The sequence below is a fragment of the Neltuma alba genome, unplaced genomic scaffold (assembly GCF_004799145.2).
Source record: "Neltuma alba isolate B1F8T4 unplaced genomic scaffold, ASM479914v2 tig00010986_pilon, whole genome shotgun sequence".
NCBI classification, from domain to species: Eukaryota; Viridiplantae; Streptophyta; class Magnoliopsida; order Fabales; family Fabaceae; genus Neltuma; species Neltuma alba.
In genome coordinates this window covers 88549-110844 of record NW_021635746.1, presented here as the reverse complement: position 1 = coordinate 110844, position 22296 = coordinate 88549, and the positions used below count along the sequence as shown (strand labels likewise).

At 33.6% G+C, this 22296-nt stretch overlaps 1 protein-coding gene and 1 pseudogene across 1 annotated transcript; one reads left to right on the top strand and one right to left on the bottom strand.

The window, feature by feature from the left end:
• Positions 1-1390: 1390 nt before the first annotated feature.
• Positions 1391-11347, bottom strand: LOC114760538 (N-lysine methyltransferase setd6-like). The gene is given in 7 exon segments (XM_028949794.1): positions 1391-1800; positions 2050-2146; positions 5951-6619; positions 8087-8342; positions 10230-10426; positions 10732-11104; positions 11290-11347. Coding segments are annotated over 7 exon segments (2016 nt in total). The 5' UTR covers positions 11304-11347.
• Positions 11348-12915: 1568 nt separating this feature from the next.
• On the top strand, positions 12916-16065 carry LOC114760537 (alpha-L-arabinofuranosidase 1-like; annotated as a pseudogene).
• Positions 16066-22296: the final 6231 nt, after the last annotated feature.

Below are 22296 nucleotides of genomic sequence, written 5' to 3'. Positions count from 1 at the left end.
AAAGGGACAAAAGAAAGACAATAATTGAACGTCCTTGCTGGATAAGATCAAGGGATAAAATTATCAAGTCATTTTTTTTGTTTTAATTTTTTTTATTGCTAATATCTAACTCATTTTTAAATTTAGCTATGAATTGATTGGTTAAATTAATCTGCAATTTAAAGTATATAATTTTTCTTTTCTCATATAAACATGAACAATGCCATTACTGAAACCTCTTATTCAATTGCACCCGACAGCCTCACCCAAAAAAAAAAAAAAAAACCCACAGTTCGACGCCCCCAAAGAAAGAAAGTTCTAGTAGATATATGAGAGCTGTAAAAAAAATCATACATGGCATAATGAAATTGTAGATGAGTTTTTTCTTGGAACAAAATTATTTATCTTCCTTTATTTACTCAAATGTAATTTTCACACTAACGAATAAAGGAGCAAAATCGGACTTAAGTATAAATCAAACTTTATAGTTATAAATCAATAAATGCAAGCATGATCTTTCATAAACATTTTGTATTTATTACTTGAAATATTCGACATAACTCATAAACTAATAAACTATAACATTCAACAGGATCTATCCGTATATACAATTATATTATCAATTGGAATGAGTGGCGAGGGAAATTTTACATATACAAATAAGAGCATTTTAGTACTACCTCTTATCTTTATTATAAAAATTAGTTTAATATTTAATTTTATCATAAATATAAGATCCTATTTTATTTTATTTTTTATATTTATTCATGTTTTTCAAAGTAATTTTTATAGTAGTTGCACATGTTAAAAATTTCATTAAATGGTAATTCTAGTTAATACTATCTCCGGTCCTAATTATAAAGCCTGGTTTGTAGACTACAAATAAGATCTTATAATTAGGACTGGAGATAATATTAACTAGAGCTACCATTTAATGATTACAAATGATACCTTATAATTAGAACAGGAGGTAGTACTTATGATTAGCAAGGGCATTGTAGGAAAGATAACATATATTTATTACGAATAACTAAATAAATTTTCTTAATCTACTCAAATTAGTCAAATACTCCTCCAATTCTTAATATAAGACCTATTTAACTAATTTGATTAGATTAAGGAAGTTAGGTAAGTTAGTTAATTATAAGAAAAATGATACATTTTTCCTAAAACACCATAATCAGCTTTCTTAATATCCTTTTTCCCTCTTCTACTTGATTATAATCAAGAAGGAAAAAAACCGGACCGGACCGACCGGTTCAACTAGAAAACCGATGAACCGGTCCAAAGTCCAGTCTGGTTTAAGTAGAAAACCGGTCAGCTGTTGAACCGGAAAATAACTGGTCAAGCCGGTATTAAACCGGTCAACCGTCCGATTTAGGGGCTGACCGGTTTAATATTTTTCCCCTCCCTAAACCCAAAACGACGTCGTTTGATGGTTGGGTTCGGTCAATTCACGCGGTCCCTCCCTCATCCTGGCCAGACCGCAGACCAGATTCCCCCATTCCCATCTTCGTTTCGTTGAGACGTTGAGTTCAAGTGCGCCATCGAGTGTTCGACCATTCTCCCTTGCAGTTGTAGCGTCGTCAAGTGTTCGAGTTCTCCCTTGCAGTTGCAGCGCCGTCGAGTGTTCGAGTTCTCCCTTGCAACGCCGTCGAGTGTTCGACCGCTCTCCCTTGCAGCGCTGTTGAGTTAAGTGTTTCGTTGAGTTCGAGTGTTTGACCGTTCTCCCTTGACCAAGATTCCCATTCCCTTCTTTGTTGAGTTCATTCCAGTGTTCGACCGGTCTCCCTGCCCCAGATCCATTGCTGCTCGCCTTGCCTGAAATTAAAAAGCATCCTTCAATCTCTGGTTCAATCAATCAGATTCATATTGGCTTTGGCGCATTGGATAAGCTCGAAAAACATTCCCTCCCCTTTCAGCTAGGTTGTGATTTTAGGAATAAATTGATAAATATCTCTGCTTTGATTTCTGCCTTTCTCCACCGGCCGAGAGGTTTGGGAAATGGGAAGTGAGGGGAGATGAAAATCTGTATCTTAGTTCAGCTTCTTGAGAGTTCTATATTTCTACTTTGCTTTCTGCCTTTCACCGGCTTCACGAATTGCCTCTGCCTTTCGAGTTTCTCCACTGGCCAATTGTCTAGTTCTACCTTTTCACCGGATTGTTTCTTTAAAACTAAAACAAATAAACAATGTTAGAAGTGTTAGAATGATGAATATGATCGATTGTTTTATGCTTTCTCCATTGAAGCTCTGTTGCTGACTTGCTGTGTAGCTGATAAGTAGAAGTGTTCTATTTTAATGTTATGAATTAAATTATATTATTTTAATATGACCAGTTTAACCCCGGTCTGACCTTTGGTCCGACCAGTGACCCTTGACCCACTGCCTCGACCGGTTTAATCCCCGGTCCGGTTTTTTGTTCCTTGATTATAATTGAGGGAGTATCTATAGGGATAATTTAGAGAAAATTGATAAATATGATAAATGGATCTTATATTTAGTATCAAAACCAACTCAAGAATTGAGTCTTATATTAAGGACCGGAGGAATAATTCTTATATTAAGGACTGAAGGTAGTAAATGTATTTGTAGTTTGGCTTCATATACCTCAAAATATTTTTTAATTTTTTGTTAAATTCATACTTTTAAATGTGGGCACATTTGATATAATTATCGCGCATTGTTCTGATGAGTAAATGCTTTATATGTAAGAAAATTGCAAACAGCATCGTATGTGAAGCGTGCATTATCTCCTTTTTTTTTTTTTTTCTTTTTTGGTAATATGCATTATATCCTTTTTGTCATAAGGAAATGATGGGATAGATTGAAAAAAAATTACTACCTCCTGTCCTTAATATAAGACCCTGTTTGACTTTTATTTTGATTCTAAATATAAGACCCCAATCTACTTTATCTCTCATATTTACTCAATTTTTTTCAAGATAGTTCTTCTAATAATTATAGTTCTAGTCAATACACTTGATTAGTAAGGATATTTTAGGAAAGACAACACCTATTTAGGACAAATAACTAACTCAACTTACTTTTTTAATTTTCTCAAATTAGTCAACTGGCTCTTATAATTAGGACCGGAGGTAGTATTACACTCTGGTCTCTACTATAAATTACTTATAATTCGTTTTTATAAATTAAGTAATTAAATATAGGGTATCTTAAATTGATAAAATTTTTAAAATTTGTCCTTATTAAATTTTTTTTTTTCCCCTTTACGTTTATAAGAGGGGAGATGGTGACGCTGAATCGCCGGTGGATGTTTATGCAAAAAGTTCGGTAAGATTACGTGTCACGAGGGGGTTAGGTAGAGTGGGTTGGATCTGAGATGGCATGACCATTTTTGTTTGTTTTCGAATAATTTCATTCCCGCCATTCCGCTAATGTTTCCAAGAAGAAACACTTTTTTTTTTTAAAGAGAAAATTGTAATTAGGTTCCACCTAAGGAAATTAAATACAAAAAAATTCCTTAAAATCATAAAATTATTCTAAAATCTCAAGAGACTTTTTTGCAATAAATTTTATTTGTTTAATTATTAAATTAGCTTTTTTTTTTAAGTTTGTATTGACAACTGAAAGAATAGTGGTTGACAATTTAGGGTGCAAGGATTGACAATTATCGTGGCTAGTTTGACAACTTAGGGTGTGATATGCTGAGAAAATGTGTTGTCAAACCAGTTGTGATAGTTGTCAATCCTTGTACTTTAAGTTATCAATCACTGCTCTTTCAGTTGTCAACACAAACTTAGAATAATAAAAAAAAAAGGTAATTTCGTAATTAAATAAATAAAATTTATTGCCAAAAAGTCTCTTGGAACTTCAGAATAATTTTATGATTTTAAGGGACTTTTTTGTATTTAATTCTCTTGGATGGAATCTAATTGCAATTCTCTCTTTTTTAAAATACCAACGAAATTGAATTTAGTAGAATAGGTTAGTTCTCACATTGTGAGAACTAAAGTTAGATTTTTTTATTAAAAAAATCCATATTTAGTATCTGACAGTATCTTAAACAAGATTGCCTCCATTCGGAAAATACATGTGCCTATAAAAAAACACATTTTTTAAGATAAAAAAAAAGTCTGCATCTCACTAGCATTTCTTTTACTATAAAAAAAAAATGTAAACTTTATACTATTAAGATAAAAATTAAAAAAAAAATTTAAGATTTAATTCTATACGGTATACGTATTTCTTTTGGAATAAGAATGAGACCTGTGTATTTTATATGGAGTTTCAAATAAATTATAATATTTGGGATTCATAGAGTACAAATTATTGTATTTCATATTGATAATTTTGGAAGCCGGAAAAAAATTGGCATTTGTAATACATGTTGTCTTGAAACTGGGGCTGACAAGATGTTGAAGTTGTCCGATTTGTCCAATATTTTTAATAACAAGAAGTTGTCAATGTCGAAATTGTTGAACAGACGAAGAACATGCTATTAATTCCTGGTAGTTTGAAATCCTCTCTTATAGGAAATTAGTGAACTTACATTTGCTTACTTGTCTAATTTCAGGTAAATAATAATACTTTGAATAGCCATTCAAGTATCAACACAATTGAATAGTCATTGTTGCATGGGTTGACCAATATATGCGGCTGCATATCAGATCCCATTTATCATAAATAGTTAAATAATTAAGTTTTACATACTTTTTATTATATTTTTTGAAGTTTTAATTATTACCCCCTTATTTTTTATGGCCTGAATCACCTCCCTTATTGACTTACTCTTCATCTTCCAATCAAAATAAACATTTCATTAAATTATACTACATTCAATCCTTAATATAAAAGCTAATTTGATATTCAATTTAGTTTTAAATATAAGACACCAATCTACTTTATCTCTTATATTTATTCTTTTTTTTTTCAAATTTTTATCAAACAATAGTTCTAGCTAACACTTGACTGGCAAAGATATTTTGAAAAAGACCACTTATCTATTACAAATAATTAACCTAATTAATTTTCTTAATCTATTCAAATTAATTAACTAGTTTTTATATTAAAGACCGGAAGTAATAATACTACTTGTGAGATATGAACAACTCAATCCTCAGATTCCATGCAATTTATGAGGCTCAAGAACTACAATAATGTAGATTCCATACAATTTCGGCTACTTCATTCTTCCTGTGTGTGGGGGCGTGTTTGCCAGAATTTTTTCTTTCTTTGTTTGTTTTTTTTTTTTTTTTTTTGCCAACGCCAGAATTTTTCCTTTAGACTTAGTGATGAGCAATTTGTTCAATTTTATTATCATTCTTTCAATATTTATCAACATATTTAGGGTCCAAAATTTAGGAAGACAAACATAACTTGCAATTTTTAGTTGTCTATCACATCCTTTATACCCAGGCGGATACCTGCTCCATCATTAGGTAGTAATAAAATCCTGTGTATAACAGATAGCATGACGTAGCTACTAGCTACCATACTGATTTGCCCAGAAAAGAGCTACCGCACTGATTCACTATATTTTAAACTGCATGCAATATTGTATTTGGGTTAAGAGTTATTTACACTCAATATTTGCAAATGAGTTGTGGATATCCAGAATTTTTCTCTCTCTAAATATCATCCCAAAAGTGTTAAAAAGGAAGCAATATAATCCTTGTTGATATAAAATGTTAACAGTAATAGATTTTTTCCTATCAACTCTTTTTTAAATACTTTTGAGACAACATTGGGAAAAAAAAAACTTTCTGATATCCACAACTTATTCATGAACCCTTACGTAGCAAACATGACTCCCTTTTATATTTTTACCAGTCAAGAAAACAATGACACAGAACACATTCCCTTTTTAAAATAAAAAACCAAGGGGGGAAATGAACAGAGTAAATCAAGCAGGCCACAAAATGAGGGGCAGCTTTGCTACCTCTCAATATGTCCACATAGCAAAATAAAATAATAGAAGAAACAACATAGAATCTTTTTTTTTTTTTGGTTTACTTTTTTCTGCTTTTCATTTTTTTCCTTGCAGAATTTCGCTTACCAATTCTAATTGGCTGGGCAGCGTAATTTCTGAGCTTTTCAAGGATCTTCCTTTCACTGATGCGCAGCACCAAAGAATGAAACAGCTTTCTTTCCCTAACACAGTTACACCTGCCTAATGTCTCAATATCATCTTCTATTGAGTTACCATAAAGACTTTCACGCATATCAGCAACAGAGAACAAAGCATCACAAACTTTTCTAGTCCGCAAGGATTCCTTACTCATATCAGATGCTTTCTTTGTCAAGATATTGCAATCTCCTGAAAGATAAGTTTCACTCGATTCATGAACATTCCCTGCAACTGACACCGATAAGTCTAACTTATGGTACGCATCTTCTGATAATAACATAATGTATAATAAAATCAGGAGTTCAGTCTGTGGTTCTCCATCAGATGATATCTCAAAATATTCCAAGTTTTGGCTGACACATGCAGAATAGCCCAGCCTTCTCCAAAGAGAGACTCTAGCTCGAGAGTATCGAGATGAAAACAAAGAAGAACACCACTGAAGAACCAGCTCCAAATCAATGTTCACAATATCATAGGAGTTATCTTGCTCAGTAAATCCATATCTATGAAGCAAAGCAGCATTGCCCATTGAACCGTATGTGTTAAATATCTGACAGGAAGAAGAGATCAATTCGCAATACATTAGCAATGGAAAGGAATGAAAATACAGTAAACTTGGAGCAAATAAGAATGAGAATTTTTCCAAAAAAGAGCTATAAGAAAAAGAATATAAGTAAACTCTGAGGAAATAAATAATTATGTTTGGTATGTCACGAAAAGAAATAGATATTGTGCTCCATATATGTGTTGGCTTGGTGAAAATGCAAGAATGCAAGAAAAATCAATCATAAAACCATTATATCCCTTGTATAAAATACACTAAAACATTCATTATCAATATTCAAATAAATAAAAGTACCTTTTACATACCCTGAACGAAACAACATTAAAATATCAAGTCTCAAATTTTTTAATTTGTACAAATATCTTAAAATTAGCAGTAATATAATAATCATTTTTTGCCCAAAAAAACATAAAATAATCATTTTTAATTACCACTAATAGATAATCTTATAATTAAAAAATAAATTTTAAATTATAAATAAGAAATCATCTAGATCAAAGTGGCGTCAACATGTAACTGAGAATTCACTAAACCTAAATACCGTTGGTAAGTAGCAAAATGAATGGGCAATTTAGTCGATTAACAGATGCTTTCCGAAAATTAAGTCAGATTCCATCATTTATTGGATTGAATCACGATTATTTCAAAATACGGTTCTCGAATCTCGATAACAAACACCACTGTCATTCTGGGGCAAAATGGTTTTTCCCCTTCTCTTTCCATTCTAAAGAATAAATTTTTCTCTGTTATGTCAGAATGAATTGTGTGCACAATAATAAATCTACAATCCACCCAGGTATTCCATGCTCCTCCTACGAAACGTGTCCTTAGTTTGCTCCCCCAGCCTCTCCCCCCCCCCCCCCAAAAAAAAAAAAAAAAAAACAAAGAAGGGTGTTGGCGGGGGTTTTGTGTGTGTGTGTGTTTTTGTTGTGTTTTTTGGGGGGGGGGTCTTATTTTCTCCCCCCAACCTACAGTAAACTCCATCTAAGCAAACTGAAATTGTATATTACTACCTCCAGTCCTACTTATAAGACCTTATTTGTAAATTACAAACGAGATTTTATAGTTAGGACGGTAGTACAAGAAAACTCTTGTATGAAAAGATAGGAAGGGGGGAGAGAGAGAGACTCAAGTCCATTATTCCAAGAACTGATTATAATAACCCCTCTTGTGCCCTTTCACAGACCATAATCCCTAATACCCTATTAACTAACCTAACTACTAATTCCCTTAACTATCTTCCCTTTCATCTGTTTATTACACAACAAAAACTATAGGAAATCACGTGTCCTTTCCAAACAGAAATTATAGCCATGGAGCCAAAACTACAGAAGATGCAAATGAATGGACATAAACTCTTGAGGTTCATTAGTGAGAAATTATGCCAAACTAATCAATCCAAAGAAGGTTGAATGAAGCCTCACATCACGAAACGGAAAAGAGAATTCATACCTCAGCTCCAACGCTGACATCTTTTATCATAATCATCTCCAACATTGAAGAATCATCTCCCACAACTGAGGATGACTCCAAGTTGCCATCACTGTATTTCCCAATAAGAGCAGTATCCAACTCAGTCTCATCCATTGAAGAATTTTCAGCCAATTCTTCTTCATCAGTGACACACTCATTTCCATCATCATCATCATCATAGTTTGATGATACAGCAGTGAAATGCACATCCTCAGCATCTGTTTTATGATTGAATCTGAAATTCAAAGTAGATCAGAACAGATCATTAATGTAGGAAGGATTTGGCATCTTCAATTATCATAACATGCATTTTGCCATAACATAACCATGAATACATTATTTGCTAAATGGTTGACAATGAGATTAAGGACGCATCCTTAGAGCCACCCCATTTCGATTGATTTACAGATCACAATGTTAACAGATTGTATATAGGATTAATACTTGTGCAGATGGCACAAAAATTTTCCATGTGTTGGTGGATTATTTTCCAGAATATTTCCTTTTCTAGAATGCTTTTATCAGGCATTTAAGTGGCCCATGATTCTCAGCTGAATCTTGGGGAGTGAATAGCATGCTTGTTGTTCATCTCTCCCCTATATGCATCGATCTCTACCCTGTTAATAAATGAATGAAAATCATTCTCTCATTTTTGTTATATGATCATCCCGCAAGTTTTTGGAGTTTGTCAACTTAAATCATGAGGGTAGTTGAATGCAGTATACAGTTTCCACTTGAATATCCTTTTTTTTTTTTCCTTTGGCCCATGCATACGCTTAGAACACGTATCTTAATAAGGTACAATCTGCATCCATATGGAGTAGAGTGACGTTTCCATGCGCCCAAAGGATAGATATATCAGACAATAAACCATTCTCATCTTAGTACTGCATAAGGCCATCTAGTCAAAAATAGAAAGAAATATCAATCAATTGCATTACCAGGGAAGTTAGACGGTTCAATTATAATAAAAAATGTAGTTCCATCAGCCATGTGAGGCCTAAGTATAGCTATGGGGAAAAAAAACCACAGCAAACGACAGCATATCTACACTATCATCTCTCCCACCCCAAAATAACTGTTTAGCTTAGAACACCAGCAAGATAGTATAAATTGAGGAATAACATGATTTAGTATATTAAGACGTGTCCCTAATCAATTAAAGTTCAGGTAAATTAAACTTGGATTTTAATGGAAGTAGTCCCTAACCTAATAGAGATTAGGTGGAGAAATAGACTAATATGGACTGAGAACAATTAATCATATATGTAAATTGAGTTATTGACATCTCCGGTTTACACTAATTCACACTTAGACCAAATTCTTCTGAGTATCATCATGTAAGTTGAGCTATTTCATCTTATTTTGTTTATTTCATATTTGAAGTTATTTTGGGTACTCAGATTTGAAAAGTAACTATTTTTCAAATCAAATAAAATATGTAACAATTAGTCAGTGGAAAATTACTTAAAATTTTAAAAATGCGTAGTTAATATTAGCAAGAAAACAGAAAAATAAAAGCAATTAATAAGACTATTTAAAATATTGAAATCAATCAACAAAATTTTCAATTAAAAACACAATAAAATAAGTACATGTCTAGTATCAAAAATCATTCATTCAACTGTGCTTCTTCTCACTGGAAAGGAAATCTGGATGGTATTCTCACATGAAATGCCATATGAGATATGAAAGATTTGGAGTTCTTTTAATCCAATGAATTTAACATCTTAAGAGGGCAACGCCATGTTGAAAAGACACAAAATAACAGGAAGTGAGTATCACAAACGAACATTACACGTATGAGTCCTTTAAGACAAGTAGAGAAATACCACCAATTAAGGTAGAGATGATAGCTCCATAATTGCACACATTTCGTTCCTTAACCACTTACATGGTTGTGATATAAACTATGTGTTGGTTAGTGAAGGTTAGAACTTAGAATGATGTTTGAACGCGCAAACATGCAACTTATCACTGCAGACAGACATATTATAGGAACAACAAAAAGCAGATTGAAGTTAATCTATTATACTTCAAGGAATAGTATAGCGGATTCTAATATGCTAAATTAGAAAAAATTGCAAGACATATAGAGGACATCGTCAAGGGTCTTACTCACAGGTCAGCCAAGGGAACCATGCCAAAGCCATGGTAATCATCTATCTCAAAAGCTCGTGAAGCAATAAGACTTCTTGCAGCAAAATATTCTTCTACACCGAAATATTTTAGGTTAAGCTTTGAAGGTGAAAAATCCAAGACGGGCAGAATATTCTCTTTCCAGTCCTCATACATAAGAGCTTTGTCCTCTTGCACCGTCTGCCTAGAGATCAGAAAACTTAAAAGTAGCATGACAAGATAATAATACACAGAAAAAAGGAAGGTCCCGATGTGATCATAGCAGCACATATCAAAAGGAGAAAAAACCCAATGCATGGTAAAACTCATCTGTAATTAAAACACACATAATCAATAAACCCAAACTTTCGCTTGCTTTTTTTCTACACAAAACAAATTCGAGCAGTTAATTATTAATTAATGCAACACCATCATATACAGGCATTGTCTGTAAGGCCAAATGATCCTTACAAAGCACATTTATGCCAAACAACAATCATAAATACCTTGTGTAGCTCAGTCCCACTCAAAAGCTCGTTCACTTCGTTCAGAGTCCACACTAACGGCAGGCACTCTTGGTGAGGCAAAACCTGAAGGTAGCCAGCCCAGGGTGACTTCTCGCCCAAGCTTCTCTCATACATTAGAGCCACTGCTAGTCCCAGATTACCAGCCAAACCATAGTCTTCAATCATTTGACTCGCCCCACTAGTCTTAATCGTCAGGCAAGCATCCTTCGGTATTCTGGCAACAACATCGCCTTCCTTCAACTGGCACAATGCTCTCACCGCAATTCCATTTCCGGGATCGTCTACGAACTCCAGGCCATCGCTGATTTCGAAACCCCGGGATGCCATCCATCGCTTGAATGCCCTAAGCCGCCTATTCAAAGAAAGAGAGCGATTTCAGTCGCAGAAACAGACAGTCACACTCACAGCACAGTTAATGACCCCAGCTGTTTGGAAGAAAGGAAAAAACGACATTGGCTAAGATTTTAAAGCCACGAGTGTAAGGAAAGTGCTTCTTTCGGATTTTCTCGGGAAACAAGCATTGGAGGTATGCAATACCTGGAGTTGGCCATGAAGCGAAGTGTCGGGGTCTGAAGAACAAAGGAAGGCGTGAGCGGCTAGAGCTAGAGCCTGGAGAATTACTGATGATCCCTTGTTTTTCTTTCTTTCATTCTTTTCTTTCTTTTTTTTTTTTTTTTTAAAATGGTTTCATTCGCTTTTTGTGCTCGCGGATTGTCTTTTTCTTTCCGGCTTGAAAGGCGAATTTTGATGGGCCTGAAGGGTATCTACAAACGCGGCAGACCCATCAGGTCGGGGCTTTGTGTTTTGGAAATTAAAATTTACTACTTCTCCGATCAATGTAGGATTGTATGAAAAAAAAAAACATTTAATATAAGATCTAATTATTAAGTTAATCTTAGTTCTAAAAATAATAATTATTTTTTATATTTATTTATTTTTTCTAAATTATCTCTATTGATTATTCTTAAATCATAATCAAATAAGAGAAAAAGGGAAGATATTAAACAAGATGATTATGGTATTTTGAGAAAAATATGCCACATTTCTTAATTTTTATAATTAACTAGCTTACTTAAACTTTTTAATCTAATCAACTTAGTTAAATAAGTCTTATATTAAAGACCAGAAGGATACTTAATTAATAGTTTTTGTGGGCTCATGGGCAAATAAAAGTGAGCCACGTGAGCCTTGTGGAAGGGTTCCCCAATTCTAATCCTAGTTTATAAATTTAATATTATTAGGGAAAATCTCATTAAAATCCCTTGAAATACTGAAACCCCAAATCAGTATCCCCAGCTAAATAAATTTCAAATCTGTCCATGTGATTAATTTGAGATTTCTGAATGTTATGCCTGCTGTCCCTCACTCTTTGAAGAAAAACGTGACCAGGTGAGCGATAGCTGGACAATTTTTAGCAAAATTGAATGAACTAAGGAGGGATTTGATTTGACCACTTTTTAATGACCCAAAAGAGATATAACTATTGAGCCACTAAAATTTCTTAATAAAGTAGTATAAAATAATATATGGGATAATTATCGATCTTTAATCATACTAACTACAAATTATATTAAGTGCAATATAATAATTAGTATTGACCATAACGGATTAGTGATTACTTACTCTTTTCACCAAGCTCACAATTATGTTACAAGTTTAAAAAAAATATGGTGTAAACACTATGTTATGATTCTCCCATCATCATAATATAATCTCCCATAATCTTACTCTCATTTTTTAATTTTAAATTTAAGATCATTTATTTTAAGTCGCCTTCATGTGATTTTTTTTCTTCACTTCCTTTCGATTCTTTACATTTGTATTTTTTTACTGTTTCTAAGTTTTGTTAGTTGCCATTTAACCGGTATAAATTTCGAGGGAATTATTTAAAATCAAACATAAAATTTTATCGCAAAGTTGGTTGAATAACTAAATTAATAAAATAACTCATCCAAAGAAAATAACCACTACAAATCATGAGGAATTTGATCGATACGCATGATCACAAGAGATTGCTGTACAAAATCAAGGCGTTGAAATCTGACGATATCATAAAAATGCAAAATAAGTAATTATATCAATTAATATGCAAATAGGTATTGTATTTAAAAAGCTATAAATGCATACACAACGCATCACTAAATCCAGAAGTGAATATCAATTATGGCTTCTGCTAAGCTTACATTTTATACTCTTCTATCCATAGCTTTTTCTCTTTTGCTTCCATTCCAAAGTCTTGCTGCTGATGGCAATAATACTGCCACATTAGTTGTAGATATTGGTTCTGGAAAGCCAATCTCCAAACATTTCTTTGGAGTATTTTTTGAGGTGAACATTTCATGCAATATTTAATGCATATATATGCTTTTGACGTAGTCCAAAAAAAGACTAATTCACTGTTTCATGTAGGAAATTAATCATGCTGGAGTTGGAGGATTGTGGGCAGAACTTGTCAATAATAGAGGTAAAAGCGATCTCGATGTTCATAATCTCTCTCTAATTAAGACTTTTCTTCTTTAAACTAATCATGATTAAGAATATGATTAAACTTGTTGTGCTGTTGTATGGGTTTAGGTTTTGAAGCTGGAGGCACAGCACTTCCCTCAAGCATCTCTCCATGGACAATAATTGGAGATAGATCATATATTAATGTCCAAGCAGAACCTACCTCCTTGTTTCCAACAAATCCAATGGCTGTCAAAATGGATATCCATTGTCCTTCTCCAGCTACATGCCCTAATGGCGTTGGTCTTTCTAACCCTGGTTTTTGGGGAATGGTGATGAAGCTTCTCTCTATCTATTTTATACAGATATATTTGAAGAACTATTTGTTCAATTATATATAACATCACTTTTATTCTGATTCTTGGTGTATTTCTTATTTTTAATTCTTTTAGAATATTGAGCAAGGGAAGAAATATAGAGTTGTATTCTACCTTCGTGCATTAGGACCAATTAATTTGAAAGTGGCATTTACAGGAGCAGATGGAAAAGAGTTGGCTTCAAATAACATCGAGTACTTAGCAATTTCACTACATGTGCATGCACTGTTGCTTCCTATTTATATATATACACACACACACTAAAATTGATTTTACTTTTTAGGGCTTTTGCAACTTATGTTGCACAGTGGAAAAGATTTGAGACTATCCTAGGAGCAAAAGCTTCGGATGTTCAAGCAAGTCTTCAATTGACAACGAACCAGAACGGAGTTATTTGGTTGGATCAAGTCTCAGCAATGCCTTTGGATACATATAAGGTCTTACATATATTGATCAACTCATAATTTTTAAGCATATTAAAAACTTTAATGAGAATTTATTTTTCTAACACATTCTATATTTTTTTTCATTTTTAATAATTACTCAGGGGCATGGCTTTAGGAAAGATCTTTTCGAAATGATGGCTGATTTGAAACCGAGATTTCTTAGATTTCCTGGTGAGCATTGAATTGATACAAAAAATGCTTAAAATAAAAAAAGTTTTGTCAGATTCTTTTTTATTTTTTTTTATTTCTATTATACTCACCTAGGATTTTTTCCATTGGATTAGGTGGTTGTTATGTTGAAGGTGATTATTTGAGAAATGCCTTTAGGTGGAGGGATACTATTGGACCATGGGAGAAAGACCTGGTCACCTTAATGATGTGTGGGGTTATTGGGTTGATGATGGATTTGGCTATTTAGAATTTCTTCAGGTAAGTTCCTATCAATTCTCAAATTCAAGACTAAACATTGTTATATAGAATAATCATTGAACATTTTTGTTGTTTTGAAACAGTTATCTGAAGACCTTGGCACTACTCCAATATGGGTATTTAATAATGGTATTAGTCATCATGATGAAGTTGATACTAGTGATGTTGACCCTATGGTTCAAGTATATACTCTTCTTTTTTTTTAAAAAAAAATTCCTTTCTTATTAGTTAATGATCTTTCTATAAGTTCATTTAATTTATTTTTGTCAATTAAATTTTAGGAAGCTCTTGATGGTATTGAATTTGCAAGAGGTCCTACCACATCAAGATGGGGTGCAGTAAGGGCTTCTTTGGGTCACCCCAAACCTTTTGATATGCAATATGTTTCAATTGGGAATGAGGATTGTGATAAGAAGAATTACCAAGGAAACTACCTCAAATTCTATAATGCCATAAAGCATGCATATCCAGATATGCAAATTATATCAAACTGTGATGCCACTGATAAACCATTGAAGCATCCAGCAGATTTGTATGACTTCCATAGATATTTAAGTGCCAAGACTTTCTTCTCAATGTACACTAAGTTTGATAATGTGCCTCGTTCCGGCCCTAAAGCATTTGTTAGTGAATACGCCGTTACTGGTAAAGATGCAGGAAGTGGAAGTCTCCTATCTGCATTGGGCGAAGCCGCATTCCTTATGGGATTAGAGAAAAATAGGTATGTTATTGTTGAATCGTAAATTTCCACACCTACTCATTCAGTTAGTTAGCCACTAATTGATTATTTTCATTTACCTTGTGAGCTGAAACAGTGAGGTTGTTGAATTGGTTAGCTACGCACCGCTCTTTGTTCATACAAATGATAGAAGGTAATGTTTTCATGTCTTTTTCACCATAAGCTTTCTCATCCATCATTTTACATGGTTAAGATTTATGAAATTTGTTTCTGAATAATTATATATATATAGGTGGATGCCCGATGCTATTGTATTTAATTCTCATCAAAGTTATGGAACCCCAAGCTATTATCTACAAAAACTATTCTCAGAATCTAGTGGAGCAACATATTTGAACTCAACACTTCAAGCTTCTTCATCAGTTGTTGCATCTGCAATTGCTTACACGAGTTCAGTAGACAACAAGAGTTACATAAGAGTAAAGGTATACAAGAATTAATCCATGATGATCTTCGATTCCAACCAAAAAACCTACAAGTTGTGCTTTTCTCATTAGAAATTCAAAATATTTGTGTAGGTTGTGAACTTCAATGACAATCCAGCCACTTTTAAGATCACTTTCAATGGTTTAGAGGCAAATGCAAAACTATCTAAGGCTACAAAGACAGTGCTTACATCTCCTAATGTGAAGGACGAGAATTCCTTCAAAGAGCCTTCAAAGGTGCATAATTACCTGTATCCTTTTGTTAATTTGCAGTAATTGTATTAAAATTGGTCTGTGAGTTGCACAAAAAGGTCTTTTGAAAAATATATTTCTTACATATGTTTTTATGTGTGCAGATAACTTTGGTGCAAACTCCTTTGGAGATTGCTGGAAAGGACTTGACTTTCAAGCTTCCTCCAAATTCAGTCACAGCTTTTGATTTTCCAAAGTGATTAGGAATCTCCTTTTGAAGATAGGAACATATGTATGCAATAAACATTTAGGTCCCTTGCAATTCTTTTCTGTTTTAGAAAATCCTTAGTGTTTTAATTAGTGGTGGCATCAATTTAGTAAACTTATATTTATCTTGTTTTATTTCCCCCTCTAAGAATTAACTCATTATGTGTTCTTTCATTCATAATTTCCTTTTCTTTTGTTTTTCAAAGAGTTGCCCACAAGAGAACGCACATGAAATAGTTGAAAATCTTATTCCCTTGCATCTTATTCCCTTGCAAACTACTAATGATGACTAGTTATGAAAATAATGACACAAAAGGAAATTTGGATATGAAAAATACGAAAATGTGTGTATATTTATATATTGAGATTGTAATATTATCATAACTAGCATTAACTCCCCCTGCGATCCATGGAAAGAATTTACTTCAATATACCGAAAGTCTCAACTTATTACAATCTTTATTACCAAAAGAAAATCGGACTCCTTAGCTCTAACGTGGGGAAAACAAACTCTTATTAATTTGAAAGCCTTATAATCCTTATGAAAACAGGAAAAATTGGTTCAATTAAAAAACGTTTTTCATTGGGAGAATTAGAGAGAAGGACTAATAAGAATTGATATTTATGAAAGAGGATCATAAAAATTAAAATTATTTAAAATGACTAAATATTTAAATATAAATTTAAGAATATCATACCGTCCCTATCCAAACCTTATACATTTTCTCCTATATTTCTTCCTACATTTTATTTTTTTAAACCAAATATGAATTGACAAATTGTACTAAATTAAACTTGATTTATCTCAGAGTTTACAACCTGTGTAAAAATCAATTTAAAAAATATGCAACGTTGTTCATTCATGTAAAATTATTTATTTTCTTTATAAAAATTAAAATTTTTATTTTAAAACTGTCACAGATTTTAATTGAAAATAAAAGTTACATAATTTTATTAAAATTTAGATTATTATATATTATATACATGATTTTCAGAAATTCAAAGAAAATTGATATAATTTATTTTTTTTATTTTATAAGAAATTTATATCAGATTTAAAAGTAAAAAAAATTCATGTAGTGTTAAGAAATTTAAAGAAATAATTTTCTTTAAATATTTTAGAAATATTTATATAATGAATTATATAATAATCTAAATTTTAATAAAATTATATAATTCTTATTTTTAATTAAAGTCTGTGATGGTTTTAAAAATAAAATTTTAAATTTTTATAAAGAAAATAAAACTTCAATTTTTACATGAATGAACAATATTTGTGTATTTTTTGAATTAATTTTCATGTAGGTTGTAAATTTTGAGAGAAATTATGTTTAATTTGGTAAAATTTATTAATTCATATTAGTTTTAAAAATAAAATGTAAGAGGGAATATAGGGAAAAAACGTAGGAGGTTTGAATAGGAACAATGTAGTATTTTTAAATTTATATTTGAATATTTAGTCCTTTTAAAAAAAATTTAATTTTTATGATTTTTTTTAAATAGATATCGCTTCTTACTGGGCCTTCTCTCTCATTCTCCCTTTTTCATTTTGAAATGAATTCTGAAAGTGACAAGCATGGTTTTAAGAGCCGGACCGGACCGGACGGTCTGACCGGTCGGACCGTCGCCCGGTCCTCACAACGGCTCGGTCAAAGATTTTGGGCCACTTGAGTGGTTCACCCGTTTTGGACCGTCGTTGAGCCGCTTTTGGGTCGGAAACCGTTCCGGATTTGTGAAAACCGAACGGGCTGAAGTTATCATCCGAAATTTTAAAAAAAACAGGGGCCCAAAAGTGAAAAGTCCAGATCCTGTGCACGTGTGGCTCTTTCTGTATATTTTTTAAAATTTTTTATTAAAAAAACGGAAAAGGCAAAGACAGAAGACCCCACGGGACGGCCCACGCACTGCGAGTCTGTGTCTCTGTTTGGCTCTTTCTGAATTCTGTCGTGCGCGCTAAGTCTGAGTGCCCTAGGGTCCCCACCACCACGTCTCCGTCTCTCCATCTTCTTCCGCCCTCCGCCGCCCTCCGCTGTGCTCCGTCGTGCTCTGTTCGCTAGCGCCGTCGTCCACCAGCATTTACAGTATGGTTTATTTTGTGATTCAGTCCGCCAACATTTCTGATTCGGTCCATGCTTGAAGCTTTGAAGGTGTTGGCAGCAAAACCCAAGTTAGAGAAGTAGAGGGTTAAACCGTTGAAGGCAGAGGTGATCATAAATTTGAAGTCATCACAGTCCAAATCTGCAGGTAAATCATTCTCTGCTCATTGGATTCTAAATAGCTCTGTATCGGTTGTGTGAAGCAGTGAACCTCCATGCTCTGTTTATTTTGCCGAAATCAGAGTCGAATACCAGTACCATGATGGAGAAGATAGCATTTGATGCTTATATATATATATATATATATTGAGTGAGTTGTAAGCCTATGTAACTATTTGATTTTGACCGATGTATAAGCTTATATATAAATATATGTTGAGTGAGCTCTGAGCTGTGAGTCTGTGACCGAGGAATCCATGTTGAATGTGTTGAAGAATATGATAAAGTCATAAAACAATTCAGAACTCAGAAGCATGTATGTAACCAAGAGGAATTCGTATAAAACAGTACTACCATCATAGTGATCATACCATGCGCGCACAGCCGCACACACACAGTCACACACACACACATATATGTTTCGGTGTTTCCATTTGTATGCAACGAGGAGGAATTCGTCGAAATTTCAAATACTTTGGAGTTTGGACTTTGGAGTGGAATGAAGTTAGAAAGAAATATAAAATAAATAGTGGGACCTGGCTGTATTAACTTTAAGTTAATATTTTAGCTATCCTCTATGTACCGAAGTCCCATAGGCAAGTTCTTGTTTGTGGCCATTAGTAAGAATCTCCCCTGCCTCTTGTTTTTGGACCTAATCTTTTGGCATTCGTACAAATTAAAACTTGAGATTTTGTGCTTAATCAATTATAATTCCTTTTTCTTATCGCAGAAGATATCTTGTTATTGAAAACTGAAAAGTTATAGTCCTCTATGATCCATAAATTATAATTATATTTCCATAAACTATAATTAATTGTTTAAATAATTGAGTGTTTAAATTCAAAATCCTTTTCTCAATTAACATGCTCTCTAAATAATAATATGTTTGCTAGTTATAAGTAATTGATACTATTGTATATTTGTATTGTAGAAATTAGAAGATGTCATCCCAATCTCAACAAGTATCCGATAATACTCCCTCTACACAATCTGTGAGATCGAAGGCTGATCCTGCATGGGAGCATTGTGTTCAAGTAGCTAGCAAAAATCCAAGTGGCAAACCTCGCTTGAGATGTATGTATTGTGCAAAAGAATTTGGAGGTGGAGGGATACATAGAATGAAACAGCATCTTGCGGGAATAAAAGGAGATATAATAAGTTGTAAAAAAGTTCCGGGTGATGTTCGCTTTCGGTTGGGAGAAAATTTGAAAGAAATTGAAGAGAAGAAAGGTAAGAAACAAGATACATATGAAGAGGACAATCCTTATGGTCCTAGCGTCACACCATTTGAAGGGGATGCTCCAAATTTGCAAGAGTTTCCTTCTACACAGATTCAAACTCCTACTCAAACTACTCCAACTCCTACTCCTACTTCTGCCTCAAGACCATCTCAAGCTGTGAAAAGAAAGCCATCTGCACCTATAGACAAATTTTTTGCCCCAAGGACAAGTCCAGGTGCACAACCGGGAATTAGAAGCGCATTTGCAGGTAAGGAAGCTGTGCATAGAGCAGACTTAGCTATGGCTAAGTGGCTCTATGATTGTTGTATTCCAATTAATGCTGTTAATTCTCCTTACTTCCAGCCTATGATAGATCCTATTACAACTATTGGACCTGGTTATAAAGGGCCATCTTATCATGCCTTTAGAACCAAATTACTGCAAGATATGAAAAAAGAGGTTCAATTATTAGTTGATGAGTGTAGAGACTTTTGGGCAGAAACTGGTTGCACAATAATGGCTGATGGTTGGCAAGATCAAAGAAATAGACAATTGATTAATTTTCTTGTTTACTGTCCTAGAGGAATTGTGTTCATTAAGTCTGTTGAAGCCTCAGATATTGTGAAGGATGCTCAAACTCTTTGTAACTTATTTTTGGAAATGGTTGCATTTGTTGGTGTGGATAATGTGGTGCATTTGGTAACCGATAATGCAGCTAATTATAAAGCTGCTGGGAGGTTATTAACTGACAAGCATCCTTCTATATATTGGTCTCCATGTGCTGCCCATTGCTTAAATTTGATTTTAGCGGACATTGGCAAAATGGCTCTTGTTACTAGTTTGGCATCAAGAGCTTCAAAGGTTTCAAAATTCATTTACAATCATGCATTTTTGCTTGCCTGGCTAAGAAAAAGAGAAGGTTGGAAAGAAATCATCCGTCCAGGACCTACACGGTTTGCTACCACATTTATTGCATTAAAAAGTCTTCTTGATCACAAGCATGATTTACAAGCCCTGGTAACTAGCAAGGCATTTTTAGATTCCAGATACTGTAGAGATCAGAGAGCCAAAGATGTAACATTGATTATATTAGATAACAAGTTCTAGAATGATTGTAAGATTATTGTTGAAGTTGTAAAACCACTTGTTCGGTTGTTGAGAATAGTTGATTCTGATGATAGGCCTTCACTTGGATATATCTATGAGGGTATGTATAGGGCAAGGAAAGCTATCAAGAGTACTTTCATGAACAAAAAAACTTTATACAAGCCTTATACAAGAATTATTAAGAGAAGGTGGGATACACAGCTTCGTCAAGATCTTCACACAGCAGCTTATGTCTTAAATCCTGCTTTTCTTTATGACCAGGCTAACTTTTCTCAAAAGCCAGAGGTTATGAATGGATATCTTACAGTTATAAATAGAAAAGTAGCTTCCAATAAGACCAAGTTCTTGCAATAAGGCACACAGTACCAAAATAGAAGTGGTAGCTTTAGTCATCCTTTGGCCCTTGAATCTGCAAAATCAATGCGACCTGGTAAAGTTTTATATTTTAATGTTTGATGATAGTTTGATGAGTCATGATTCTTGATTCTTAGGTATTAAGCTTGTGACTTAATCATTTGATGATGTTTTATTTTTGATATGATAGATGAATGGTGGCGATATTTTGGAGGTAGTTGTCCAAATGTGAAAAAGTTGGCTATTCAATTGTTAAGCCAAACTACATCTTCATCAGGTTGTGAAAGGAATTGGAGTCTCTTTGAAAGAATACACTCTAAGAAAAGGAACAGGTTGGAGCATAAAAGGCTGAATGATCTTGTCTTTGTTCATTACAATTTTCGTTTGAGGAATAGGTATATTTTTCTAACTTTTAGACTCTACTTGAATTTATATTTTCCAAACAATTGATTAAATTAATGCTAATACTATGTTATTGTCATTTGTTTTTCAGAGTTGTTAACAAGAACAAAACTTTTGATCCTATTGATTATGAAAGTATTGATAAGATTGAATACTGGATAACTGAAGAAGTTGATTCTCCTCCACTTTCCACATTTCGTGCTGATGAGATCGAAGAAGACATCATTTATGATGATACAACACTACCAATGCCAAATGTTTTCATCAATGAAGAAGGTTAGATGTTTTTTAATCTTTCTTTTTTTTAATTTATATTTTACATTTGACTAATTTCAATAATATGATTGTTGTAAACTATTTTATAAAGATAATTATGAAGAGAGAGGCAATGAGGCTCAAGTTGAGGATAGATGCTTTGACATTGGAGTTGGAGTGTAACATCCTGAGTTTTATCGAGTTTTAATAGCCTCTTTTGGTTGATTTTGAGGATAGATTAGCAATTTAATCTTGATCTTGGTGTTTGGGTTGGATTTGAGGTTTGTTGGAGGAATAGGTGAACGTACCCCTCTCAGGGTATGCTCGCCGCGGTGAAGTTTTACTTCGCCGCAGCGCATCGGGAGTTCCAGGTAGGGGTTGTCTTTCAGGAAGGTTTCGCCGCGGCGAAGGTAGGGGTATGCCGCGGTGAATGTTTTCTGGGCGAGCGAGAGTTTCCTCTCGGGAAGCTTTCGCCGCGGCGAAGATTGGAGTTCGCCGCGGCGAAAGGTCCCGAATCTATATAGTCGCGGGAGGAGTTCAGTGTGCGAAAATTAGAAAATCTGAAGGAGGAGAGAGGAGCTCTGCTAGGGTTTCGAATTTCTGGCTTGGAGGGGACATTTCTAAGGATCCA